This window comes from Bos indicus x Bos taurus, chromosome 4, assembly GCF_003369695.1.
Source record: "Bos indicus x Bos taurus breed Angus x Brahman F1 hybrid chromosome 4, Bos_hybrid_MaternalHap_v2.0, whole genome shotgun sequence".
Classification (NCBI taxonomy): Eukaryota; Metazoa; Chordata; class Mammalia; order Artiodactyla; family Bovidae; genus Bos; species Bos indicus x Bos taurus.
Genome location: NC_040079.1, coordinates 107,240,018 through 107,253,852, shown reverse-complemented (window position 1 = coordinate 107,253,852; position 13,835 = coordinate 107,240,018). Strand labels below are relative to the sequence as shown.

Genomic DNA, 13,835 nt, shown 5'->3' with positions numbered 1-13,835 from the left:
GAGGTTGAAAGTGATCACAGGGCTTCTGGCCTCAGAAAGCATGGTCCCTGTCGTTAATAGAAATAAGGAAATCAGAAACTTTATGGGGGAAAGACGATTAACTCACTTCTAGTAGAAGAGGACTTAAGCTCAAGAGAGAAGTCAGGGCTGGGAGGTAGACTTGGGAGTCCTTGATGCTGGGAAAGATCGAGGGCAGGAAAAGAGGGTTACAGAGGATGAGATTGTTAGATGGCATCATCGACTCAATGGACATGAGTTTGAGCAAACTGTGGGAGATGGTGAAAGACAGGGAAGCCTAGTCTGCTGCAGTCCATGGGGTCACAAAGAGTTGAACACAACTGAGCGGCTGAGCAACAACATAATAAAAGAAGAGGTAGTCAGGCGTCTTGTTGCAGTGAGAATAAGAAGAATACAGCCCCAATAATGGTTTAGTATTTAGCTCAAGAGATCAGTTATTACCTTTGAAAATGAAGACCCGCTTGCCAAAGCTTAAAGCTATGGCATCCAGAGTGAAGACTTGGACCTCTGATTGCTCATGAAGGTGATAATGGAGAGATTTCAAAAAGCCTAATGGAAAGTTCAGATACAGCTAAATAAGCAAACAGACAAAACTGTCAAAATTCTTTTTCTTTCCTGAAGTCATACCAATCCAGTGTTGGTTTCTATATGGACTAGAAGTTCTAATGTACATTAAAGATGGGTTTGATTGATTTAAACTGGAGAAGTGCTTTATTACTTAATTTTGCCTCTTCGGCCTTTTGAAAGCATTCATTTAAGTGTGCCTTGGAACACACTTTGGCCAATGTATGAGATAATGATGTAAGGTTGCCTGGCAGCAGGCTCTGTGATGGGCAGAACCAGGCTTTTAATCCCAAGATGTCCAAATAACTGCCACGCTAATAGGTTATAGAGTGTTGCCATGTACATTGTCTCATCTGGTCCTCACACCACTCATTGAAACATCTCCCAGCCACCTTTGTTTCCAAAAATAATCAATCAGTCTCCTTGTAACTTCACACAGTCCTAGCCATTAGAATTACTCTAGAATTGATTTGGAAGAATATAGTATTTTCTTTTCTTTGACTTCTGTTAGGAAAACTACAGTCCTGCTTTTTTAATGTCCATTTGCAAAATCACTGTACAACAAGTTTGTGCTATGTCTGTAGATTATATTTAGATGAATATGTCACATCTGTGGCTGTTTAATTCAGTTACCCAAAGAGTAATGATGCAAATAGTCATAATAAATATTTGAGGCTAGAAGTGGATTTTGATATTTCTGACTTTTTCTGACATATTTCTGACTTTTCTATTTCATTATGTACGTTTCAAAATTATTGATTATTGTAATCAGAGTATCATTAAAACTATGAAAAGCTCATTGCTAAAAATCCTTAGAATGTTTTTCAATGTCCTGTGCATCTTCAAAACTTCGAAAAGAAACTTCTAAATGAGAACTGTTTGTAAGTTATGTGTATTTAGAAATTTCTCTTGAAATAGACAAAAAACATAAGCAAAATTAACCCAGAAGATTAACTGAATATTTTCTTAGGAGAACTATATTCCATGCCACAAAGTTTCTGGATTTTCTTTTTAATTTTAAAAAGATAGACAGACACCCACAGACAATTGAGAAAAAGCAGTTTTCATACACAAATATGCATCAAAGTTAAGACACCCTTTGTTAATGATCTCAGATAACTGGATGTGCTGAAATATAATGCCAAATAGCATCCATTGCTGTATAGTTCCAGGTAGAGCCACAGCAGTTTCTACCTTGTCCAAGGTAGAATAAGTGCCACTAGTGAGATCTTGTTCCTGCAGCTGACATTGAATTCCCTTGGCAGAGTCTGTCTTCTGATCGGTTTCTGGCATCATCTCAGGTGTCCTCACCCCCCAGCAGCTGCTGCGCTTTCGAATGCCAGCATGACTCAAGAGAAGTAAGGATCATTCAGCTCCAAACACTGAGGAGGTTTTGGAGTCTTCCACATCAAGGGAGGCCGGCCAAGCTGTGCTCCGAGCCAACTTTTAAAACAGATCTTGCAAAGTTGTAAATGTTTTATAGCTGAGCTCCCTGCTTGAGCCGTCTCCCCCATGTCTGTCTCCTCTGTCCCAGTGCTGGCCGAAAGCCATTAGCAAGGGGCAGACCTGAAGGGGAAGCTTTGACTCTCACTTTCTCCCTGAATCTCCCAGACTCTCAGGGGTGACATTCTTCACTGGACTTGGGACATAGAGGGGAAGTGGCTGGGTTCCTGTCAGAAGGCGTTTAAAAACCCAAAGCAAGAAAGGCGTGGAGGACCCAGCCCAGACATCTGAAGAGAGTTGGAGCCAGAGAATGAACAAAAGAAAGTCATTTGGTCCCTGCTTTGAATGTAAAGGGTGATTTGACAGTATTTATTCTTGCTTATTTTTTCATTCCACTTTATTTGAAACTAAAATTCTTTTGATTTTAGAATTGGGCTTCTGTATAACAGGCCTTCTCCTGGTTTAACTGAGTGTTCCTCAACATAGCTGTATCCTGTTTCCTTATAAAAGGCATCCATTATTTTCTTTTACAGTTAGGAATTGAGGCAAACCCCTTAGCTACAGAGATGCAGTGACTTTTGACAATAGCTTTTTAAAAATGATAGTAATAGAAAACATGATAATAATCCTTTTTTACATATGTGTATATCCTAGATGGTGCCAAAGGTCCCAAGTCACTAAGGGCATCCAGTTCATTGGTGGTGCGAGGAGGAAAAATCAAGCGGAAGTTCGTGAATCTGGGGTAAGCGCTTCACGAGGTGAAAAGCAAACCCTCTTTAAGAGAAGGGTTAAAGGAGAAAATGTTCCATTCCCCTTTCTGACTGTGTGCTATCATTACAGGGCACCTTTACGGAAGAATTCCAACAAGGGAAAGAAATGGAAAGAGAAAGAGAAAGAAGCCAGTAGGCTTTCTCCAGGTAGCAGGTATGGCTGGGCGATTAAGAACACAGGTGTGTCTGCGCATCTGAACTTTCTGGCTCCCTGCCATTGTTAACCAAAGTCAGCGGTCAGTGCCTTTGTGCTGATGTGATGGTCCTAGAGGTGAGATGAAAGAAAAGCTCCACAGTTTGTATTTCTTACTTTAGTTGTAGCCTACACTTGGACCTACACTTGGTCCATTAGTTTAATTGCAGAATTATGGTCACATGAACAGTTTTAGTGAATGCTTATCTAAATACAGCATAAATATACCTATGTGACATGTCAGACATATTTCAGCTTTTTTGCCTGGCTACTCACAATGCTTATATATTCTCTTTTTAAGTCTGAAAGGGTGATTTTGCATTTAAGTACCTTGTTGCTTTCAAGACTGTTTCTGTCCACCTGCATGTAAGAAAGACCACTGTCTCTGGACTCAGCTGTTAAATTGATTTTTGCCAATGCCATCAACTATGCTATTAGATAAAAACTGTCCTATAGAGAAATGAGCTTTGTATAATATATTGTTAAGCTTTCCCAATTTTATTCTGAAATTGCATAATTGTAAACTTGGCTTTGTATAGGAAGACATTAAGGCACAGATGCGTGCTCTGTCTCAAGTCCAGCTGCCTGGGTTTAAATCAGCGCTCTCCCAGTTACTACCTTGAAAATCTTGGACAGGTTATGTAGCCTCTGTACCTTTGTTTTCTCTTCTGTGAAATGAGAATAATAAGAGTAGCTACCTCATAACATAAGTGTAGGGGTTAAATGAGTTTTCAACTCATTTAGCTTTTAAACTGCCACCTTGCACATAGAAGGCATTCAAAAATAATAATAAAAATAGAAATTCACTATTATTATTATTTGTGAGTTACAAAGAAGTTTTATATTTATCATTTCATTTGATTCTTACAATAAGATTGGGAGGGGAGATAATAATACTACACTTTATTGATAAAGAACTTTGCCGTCATAGAATTTAATTGATTTGCCCAGAATTATGCAACAGGCAATTAATGTCAGTTAGCTGGAGCTTGCCTCCTGTCTAGATGTCTTTTTTACATTGAATGTCATATGCACTTCCTTAAGCATCTAATGATGTTTATATTGCTTTATGAATTTAGGGAATCATCCCAAAAGTACAGACTAAGGAAGAAACAGACAAAATGCTAAGAATAAAGGAACACAAAATTATTTGCAGGCCATTTATCTATTTTATAGGTTGTCCCAAGCCTTTTTTCTCTCTTTTCTCTCTTCTAGCAACTTGGTGAGAAATTGCACCTTCTCCCCATGATTACAGGAGAATGGGGGAGAGGGTAAAGGATGGGAAGAGAGAATTCCAAAATTTATTTTTGTTATTCTGGGTTTCCTCTGTGCTGTCCAATGGAGAATGGCAAGAAAGCTCTGTTTATATTGAGGACAGGAATCTCAGGGGGAAATTAGGCCATAATGCAACTCAAAAGCAATTTTTAATTTTGCATGATTTTGAAATGAGAAATTTAGTGAGTGCCTTAGAATTAAGAATAGAAGAGTATCAAGTACGCTCAGGGGTGAAAACAACAAACGGAGACACCGTTTAAGGGAGAGAGAGACGCCCAAATACACTACGGGAGAGACCCTGGGACCCTTCAGAAAGGACGCTGTGTGCCCTGTGGTCCCTGGGCTCCTGGGGCAGCCACCACCTCTCACGGTGGGAGCACCACCCTCGATGGGGCGCGTTAAGCACAGTTACCCGGCAGGGGGGAGACAAGGTTTGACTGAATTTCATTATAGTAGCCAGAGAGTTCTCATGTTCTTGTTTAAATTGCAGGTGAAAATCAAGCAGGTCTTGATTCTCTTGGCAAGTGCTCACCTTACTCTAGGCAAAACCACCCATAGCCCATGGCGGGTGGTCATCAGCACGATGCTTAACCACAGTTAATGCCAATTTTGAACCAGCAGCCACCCAGGCTACCTAGTCAGCTGTATTTTAAAACATCAATTTTTGTGTCTCTGCATCAGCAGTCACAAACAATTCACATGTACAGTGTTATAAAGTAGTTTTCAGTTAGAATCATAGTTTCATAGTTATTTGTAATTATAGTAGAATGCTGACAGGACTCAAAGAACCTCATGTAATTGTAATAATAACACAGGAAAGAAGAGGGGCTTTGCCTGTTCCCAAAAGTAAAATTTTTGAGCTATCCCAGTGATTGGTTAACAGTAATCAAATCTAACGATAGCCTCCGTTCTCCTATGTAAACGAATAATTGGGCCAGAACCTTAGAAAACCTATTCCAGGAGGCACAGTTACTGTCCAGCATGCTGCAGTTGAGCTGGCTTCACAGGTCCCTGAAGATAGGTGGGCGACAAGCCCCAGTGCTGCAGGGTCCCACTGGTCTTCCCAGTGATTAGAAGAACTGGGAGTAAACTCATCAGTCCTGTGACGTTTTCTCAAAAATGACTCACAAACTGAGTTAGTAATGTTATCTCTTAGGCTTTTCATCCATTTCTTATAAGATGATAAAAATTGGATGAGGTCAGTCAATTAGTGATACCCTGAGAGTGTTCCCTCCCTGTATTTGACCTGAGGCCAAACTATGGTGGAGGTAATGAAGATAATGGTGACCTCCTTCAGAAGATCCCATGCACGCACTGTGCACTCAGTGCCCCCAGCCCTGCAGCAAGACATCATCGACCCACGCCTCCGCCGGAGACTCCGGGACACACGCACAAGTCTGGGTCAGTCTCTTGCGGGGTCACTGCTCCTTTCTCCTGGGTCCTGGTGCGCACAAGGTTCTGTTTGTGTCCTCCAAGAGTCTGTTAACTCAGTCCTGGGTAAGTTCTGGTGGCTCTGCGGTGGGGTTAATGGCAACCTCCTCCAAGAGGGATTATGCCATACCCAGAGGGCTTATGCTGTGCACCCAGAGCCCCTGCCCCTGCGACAGGCCACTGCTGACCTGTACCTTTGCAGGAAACACTCAAACACAGTTCTGGCTCAGTCTCTGTGGGGTCTCGGGGTCCTGGTGCACACAGGTTTGTTTCAGCCCTCAGAGCATCTCTGGCGGGTAAGGGGTTTGATTCTGAATGCGGTTTTCCCCTCCTGCCATCTTGCCGGGGCTTCTCCTCTGCCCTTGGCTATGGAGTATCTTCTTGTGGTGGGATCCAACATTCTCCAGTCAACGGTTGTTTAGCAGCAAGTTGTAGTTTTGGAGTTCTCAGGGGAGAAGAGAGCACACGTCCTTCTATCACCATCTTACATCAAAACCTTCCTCAGTGGCCAGTGCAAAGAAATAGAGGAAGGTAATAGAATGGGAAAGACTAGAGATCTCTTCAAGAAAATTGGAGATACCAAGGGTACATTTCATGCAAAGATGAGCACAATAAAGGACAGAAATGGTATGGACCTAACAGAAGCAGAAGATATTAAGAAGAGGTGGCAAGAAGACACAGAAGAACTATATGAAAATGATCTTCACAACCCAGATAATCACAATGGTGTGATCACTTACCTAGAGCCAGACATCCTGGAATGTGAAGTCAAGTGGGCCTTAGGAAGCATCACTACGAACAAGGCTAGTGGAGGTGATGGAATTCCAGTTGAGCCATTTCAAATCCTGAAAGATGATGCTGTGAAAGTGCTGCACTCAATATGCCAGCAAATTTGGAAAACTCAGCAGTGGCCACAGGACTGGAAAAGGTCAGTTTTCATTGCAATCTCAAAGAAAGGCAATGCCAAAGAATGTTCAAACTGCCACACAACTGCACTCATCTCACACACTAGCAAAGTAATGCTCAAAATTCTCCAAGCCATGCTTCAACAGTATGTGAACGGTGAAATTCCACATGTTCAATTTGGATTTAGAAAAGGCAGAGGAACCAGCGATCAAACTGCCAATATCCGCTGGATCATGGAAAAAGCAAAAGAGTTCCAGAAAAACATCTGCTTCTACTTTACTGACTACGCCAAAGCCTTTGACTGTGTAGATCACAACAAACTGTGGGAAATTTTGAAAGAGATAGGAATACCAGACCACCTGACCTGCCTCCTAAGAAATCTGTATGCAGGTCAAGAAGCAACAGTTAGAATGGGACATGGAACAACAGACTGGTTCCAAATAGGAAAAGGAGTATGTCAAGGCTGTATATTGTCACCCTGCTTATTTAACTTATATGCAGGGTACATTATGAGAAACGCCGGGCTGGATGAAGCACAAGCTGGAATCAAGATTGCTGGGATATGCAGAGAAATATCAATGACCTCAGATATGCAGATGGCATCACCCTTATGGCAGAAAACAAAGAGGAACTAAAGAGCCTCTGGATAAAAGTGAAAGAGGGGAGTGAAAATGTTGGCTTAAAACTCAACATTCAGAAAACTAAGATCATGGCATCTGGTCCCATCACTTCATGGCAAATAGATGGGGAAACAATGGAAACAGTGTCAAACTTTATTTTTTCAGGCTCCAGAATCACTGCAGATGGTGACTGCAGCCATGAAATTAAAAGATGCTTGCTCCTTGGAAGAAAAGTTATGACCAACCTAGACAGCATATTAAAAAGCAGAGACATTATTTTGCCAACAAAGGTCCGTCTAGTCAAAGGTTTGGTTTTTCCAGTAGTTATGTATGGATGTGAGAGCTGGCCTATAAAGAAAGGTGAGCGCTGAAGTATTGTTGCTTTTGAACTGTGGTGTAGGAGAAGACTCTTGAGAGTCCCTTGGACAGCAATGAAACCCAAGCAGTACATCCTAAAGGAATTCAGTCCTGAATATACATTGGAAGGACGGATGCTCAAGCTGAAACTCCAATACTTCGGCCACCTGATGTGAAGAACTGACTCATTTGAAAAGACCCTGATGCTGGGAAAGATTGAAGGCAGGAGGAGAAGGGGATGACAGAGAATGAGATGGTTGGATGGCAACACTGACTTGATGAACATGAGATTGAGTGAACTCTGGGAGTTGGTGATAGACAGGGAAGCCTGGCGTGCTGCAGTCCATGGGGTGGCAAAGAGTCGGACACGACTGAGCGACTGAACTGAACTGAACTGAAAGAGTAGAGAGCTTACATTGTTCCTTGTGGAGACAAAATTATTCAAATACATGAGCAACATGAAACAAATCGATGAGTTTGAAATAAGGAGAAGACAAACTAAGGAGAAAAATGCAGAGAAATGTGATTTGGTTCTATCCTTTTCAAATACATTCTCTGAACTTTCTGATTTAACCAGGTTACACAGCAGATAATCAAAGTAGGAAACAGTTGTCAGCGGTTGTTCTTCCCTTAAAGTATACACCAGGGTAAGATAAAGTGCTCTCCTTAGAGTAAGGAGCCAGTGGTATCAGTGGAGTGCCCATTCCGGAAATGCTCCCGGCTCAGTCACTGAATGGAAAGCCCTGTGAGCAGACGTGTGTCTCAGAACAAGGCTAGATGGTGGCAGGTGGGAAGATGACAAGGGAGGGAGACAGCGCCCCTCTGTGGAAGTGAGTCTGCTTTCTCCTTAAAAGTCTGAATAGTGGAGAAGACGCAGAGCTGGAATCCAGTATTCATCCTGACTTTGCCACAGGTAAGTCTCTGAATTCCTCACCAAAAAAAAAAGCGAGGTCAACTAAAACTAGATAGTCTGTGACTCCCCGTCCGTCTCTGTCTGCATCATCCAACATGGTAGCCTCTAGTCAGGTGTGGCTGTTGAGCACTTGAAGTGTAGCTTGTAAATACCAAGATGTATGCTTGATGGGAAAAAAAATAATGTGAAATATCTTGATATTTTTATAATACTGACTGCATGTTGAAATAATATTTGAATATTTGAGATAAAAATAAAATAAAAATTAATTGTACTTTTCTTCCATGTGGCTAACTAGAAAAGTTTACATATATGATTCATATTATATTTCTATTGGATAGTGTTGATCTATATGATTTTATGAAAAACATACTCTTGATTTCTAACTCATTATTTTGTTGTTCTAAAAATTAGCAAGTATTCATTTGCTTGTTTACCTTTTTTTATCTATATGTGCTCCTCTTTGTTCCAAATATTATTTTATGATACAATATAATTTATTTTCAAAGTAAATTGGATAGGGAAAAACAAGATAAAATAAAAAGTAAGATTGATACTTAAGATAGAACATCTTTAGCAGTACTTCATAGTAAATGACAGTGGCCTCCAGTAAAAGCCAAGAACATAATGTCAGAGTGGTTAAGGACCTGAGTTCACATCCCAGCTCTCTCTGTCACTTGTCCTCCTGAGCAAGTCACATAACCTCTCTGTGCTTCAGTTTTCTTACACACTTACCTCTTCAGGTCATTAGAGGGATCGGGATTGCATTTAACCACATTTCAAGTCCTTACTAAATATAAATGGCTATCATCATTATTACTACTTAAGATCATTTTTATTGCAGGGATATAAAAATATTCTCTACATATGTTGCTTACAGTCTCTTTTATGCAGGGGTGACTTGAATAATATTGAGTAATATCTTGAATAATACTTGGACTGTGTGGATTGTAGTTCAGACCACTCTTCATAGATGCCGTTTCTCTCAAAGATAAATCATAGCACTAAAGTGAGTTTTGAGATTATACCGAGAGACAAGTACGTGGAGGGCAGTTCTGCCTTGTTGCAGAGCAAAGGCAGAGCCTCTGCTACTGAGTGGGGGAGGAAACACACCCTTTCAGAAGAGCTAAGAGCAAGATGAAGCACAGAGAGGAAAACCTAAATCTGCCTAAACCTGGTCCGGAGAGGAGACAAATTTTTCCCTAAAAAAATGTTTATAAACAAAAATGTAGTTATAAATGCCAGTGGAGGATGGTGATCAGAAATTGGCAGAATAATTTGAGCCTTTGAGCTTGGAAGGTTTTGAGCACATGTTTGTAAGCCGTTAGGATCCATGAGCAATGGGGGCAGACACTCAGGAAAGCACCGGCGGAGAGCTTAACCTTGGTCATGGGCTCCTAGGTGCTCTCCCTTTCATTGGATGTTTTCAATGCCCAGAGGTAGCTTTGTCCTTAAACTTGTGTTATAAATTTTAAGTAATTAATAAAGTCTCCCAATTTTACAACCTACCTTTTTTTTGAGTTTCAGCTCAGCTTACAAATCTCATTTTGTGTATACATCTAATAAAATCTTATGTGAAATAAAGGCAGTCACTTTTGTGAAGACCTTTGAACAATATTAGCTTAGCCTCAGGAGAGCAGACTCATTGCCCCAAAATTGTCCTGTTTTAGGTGCATTTATAAATTTAATCTATTTCGTTTTCCTTTCAAGTAATTCTCTGTGCCTGAAACCTGACACACTAACATTCCTAACAAGTTAATACTTTTCATGCTTAAAAAAACTTTTCAAAATCTAATGAATTAAAATAGCTATAGCGACTTTAAAGGTCCCAATACTCTTATCAGTGTAGTTATTTAACTTAACTAGTTAAATCTGAAATCAGTTAAATATATTAAAATAGACTCAATAGACAAGTTTCTCAGATTTCTAATGCAAATTTTTGTAGATACTAAGCAATATATTTATTACTCCAGAGCTAACATTTTTATTTTTATAATATAGATTTTTATTTACATTGTCATCTTGCTGTTTCATTTTATATCTTCCCAGTATGGGAAAAACTCATCTCCATCTAAAACGAGAAAAATATATTTTTCCCTCAACACTCCTAGGTTCTCCAACTGAAGCCCTGTAAATTAAACTGACAGAAGACAGTTAATAAGGGAAAGGCATACAAATGTATTGAATGTAATTTTTATGAGACACAGGAGCCTCCATAAGGAAATGAAGACCCAGAGAAGGAGTTAAGCCCGAAGAATATTTATAGTAGATTTGATGAAGTGTAGAAAGTTGTGGGGAAATGTGATAGGACAAAAAGGTATGAGCTAAGAGTAGTAAGCTGAGGAAACTTAGCAAGTCCTGTTCATTCATTTGCTCAGATCCCTCTTGGTACCCGTGGAGATGCCTACTCCTCTCCTCTGGATATAGGAGGGCACCTCTTACCCCAGGGTCTTATGACCTGGTTCAGGGGAGATGTGGGAGGTCAGAGAGCTCTTCCTGCACCTGCCATTTCTCAAATTCCTTCAGTTTAAAATATTCAAAATACTAGCTATGCCTCGGTGCCATATTTTGGGGTAGCATTTCCTAAACCCCATCATCAGTCAAGGTTAAGCACTCTATAGTGACCATCTCAGATGGGCTGTTGACTATTGACCAGATATTTAGACTATAACTCAGAACCTAGAAGCAGGATGAGTTCAGGGTTATTGGCCTGGCTGCAGGTGGACACCCTCTTGTTACAGCTGTTACCTGTTCAGGTCTCTCGGTCGCCTTCAGAAGAGGCTGGCTTTACAACCTCAGTCCTTACAGAACTACTTCATCGTATTTGAGTAAATGGAGGTCTGCAACCCTTGCTCTGGTTGCACCTAACTTTCTTCACTTAATCTCCTTTACTACCTGCTTGAGTTCTATATTCTGTTTATACTTTCTCTGTTCTGGCAGTTCCTGAACGCCTCATTATATTTTGATGACTCCAGTTATAGTCTGAGTATTTTCTACACCTTTTATTCAAAGTTAAACTGAAAAAATTCACCAAGGAATGTTTACCTGAGCAACTTAATTTTGGGGTGCTAGCACCAGGATAAACTGGTTTCAAGATGTGTACAAATTAGTTAATTGTTTTATAGAGTTGCTAATTGTAAACCATTTCCAGGCCAGGAGACAGTTAGTCCCCCCACCCCCCCTGCAAAAATGACATTTCAGGATTATGGAGACTTAACTTGAAGCCATGCTTTCTCCCCGTTCCTACGAATAAAGCAATCAGGGGGACTTGCTTGGTGGTCCAGTGGTTAAGACTCAGTGCTTCCATGGCAGGGGACACAGGTTCCATCTCTGGTCAGGGAGCTAACATCCCATATGCTGTGCCACCAGAAAAAAAAAAAGGAAAAAGAAAGTGAGAGTTTCCACAGGGATGTAACAGTAATTTATAAATCTACTTTTTCCAAAAGTGATAGTGAACCATTAGTGTATAAACTATAAAAGAAAAATAAGCATAGAACACATACCTGTGTTGATCTTCCAAAAGTTATTTTCAGATCTATTAATTATTCATTTCTACCAATCATGATTTTTCAAGGGGATTGTTAAGGATCTAGATAGAGTTTATGCCTCTTGGACCATAATCTGCCCTCAAACTCTAAAAAGTTAAGGAAGGAAGAATTTTATGTTATTCTTAACAGATTTCTCCACAAAGAGAAACAGTCCGTAAGAGTGATCAATCATAGAATAACCATTACCAAACCCTCTCTGCTCCTTTTGTAGACCCAAGAGTTGAGTTTATCCAAAAGGAGATTGGCATTTGTTTCAGAAAAGTTGGTAAGCTGATAGGTCTATAGTTTTAAAGTAGTGGAGAATTTTATTTCTTAAATGCACATTCTATACTTAGTTCCAAGCAATTGGAAGCACACCACTGTTCTATTTTTGAAGCACATAGGAACCACACAGAGGTTCCATCAGCCCAGAGAGCTTTAGAGTCAAGGATACACAAAGAAATGAGGGGGACAGGATACAGCCTCAGCAGAGGCACAACCAGACCTCCTGGAGAACTGGAACACAGTTTTCAAAGTACCCCAGGAGCTGGTGGTTTGCAGCTGTGAGGACAGTTGCTGTCTCCTTAGAATTGGGCTTTTGTTGCTTTCTATGTGACTGTTCCTCTGTATCATCAATTATCTTGGTGTAGAAAGCTAGAGCAGAAAGCCTCTGGAAGTCATCCAGGGCTGAACTTCCATGACTTCATCATTCTCACATCATGGCCTTCAGACCCATCTTCAGTGCTGGATGTCCAAGCCCACATGGAATGATTTGTCTTGAGTATTTTCCTGACAGTGAGAATTTTATGAAAGGGTTTAGTGAGGTGTGATCTTAGAATTTTGTTTGAAACATTACCTGGCTAGGATTTGAGCTACCAAAAGTCGTTTTCATGGGTCTTAGAATGAAAACAGTCAGGCAATAATATTCCTACTTCCTATCTATTAAAAGTTGTAGTGGTGGTGGTTTTAAAAGCGTTGTTACAAAAGCAGTTCACTTGGGCATAGGACAGGATACTCATGCTGCCGTTAATAGTGGCCTGTTTATGAACTTGAAAACAGTATCCATATATGTAAGTACTACCATACCTTATTTGAATTACGGATGGAACTTTTTTTAAAAATTTCTATGTTACTTTGATTAACTGGTTCAGAAATTTATAACCAAAGAGAAAAATAAACATCAGGTCCAGGTTATCTCATATATCCCCAATTATAAGAGTATGAGACTACAGAGAAAATATTTTTATGTTTTAAAGCATATAAAAGATATTTTATATAAAATATAAAGAATCTTTAAAGCATAAAAATATTTTTATGTTTTAAAGCACAGTTAGAGCTTTCTGAGCATTTTTACTGGAATGTGGGACTGAGCTAAAAGATAAGCCTGAGAAGTTAAATTATGACTAACTAGATAGATTTACCTGCAGAGAGATTTACCTCCCCAGAGGTATGTGATTACATTTTCCAGGAGTGGGAATGGAGAGAAGGGCTTTGAGACCCAACTCCATGGAGATGTTCTAGGGGCTGTAAAGCTGGAGACATGAGTCTTACCTTCCTCTGACATAGATCACTTTCCAAAGCATAAGAACCCAAGATCCTTCTCAAGATGAACTTGTTTACATTAAGGGGATAAGATCTCTCTCCCTCTCTTAGAGAAGAGAAGGGGGGCAGCTGTCCTTCTCCTATATAACCTTACAGATTCATATTTTTAAAATTCCTCACATATAATGTCGACCACATATAGAATGACAACTGGTTCTCATTGTGTTACCCTGGAAAGATGAAATTAGGGCGTGGGAAACCAGAGCAGTGACTTCC

At 40.2% G+C, this 13,835-nt stretch overlaps 1 protein-coding gene across 11 annotated transcripts in view; it reads left to right on the top strand.

Moving 5' to 3' along the window:
* The window catches only part of PPP1R9A (protein phosphatase 1 regulatory subunit 9A), a 347,199-nt gene that overhangs the window by 319,139 nt on the left and 14,225 nt on the right, over window positions 1–13,835 (top strand). For 8 of the 11 annotated variants that reach the window (XM_027540128.1, XM_027540133.1, XM_027540132.1 and 5 more), the window contains 2 exons: window positions 2,680–2,767; window positions 2,866–2,949. The exons of the other annotated variants lie outside the window; for them this stretch is intronic. In XM_027540128.1, coding sequence (XP_027395929.1) covers window positions 2,680–2,767; window positions 2,866–2,949 — 172 coding nt within the window. The remainder of the gene's footprint in view (window positions 1–2,679; window positions 2,768–2,865; window positions 2,950–13,835) is intronic. 11 annotated transcript variants of the gene reach the window in all.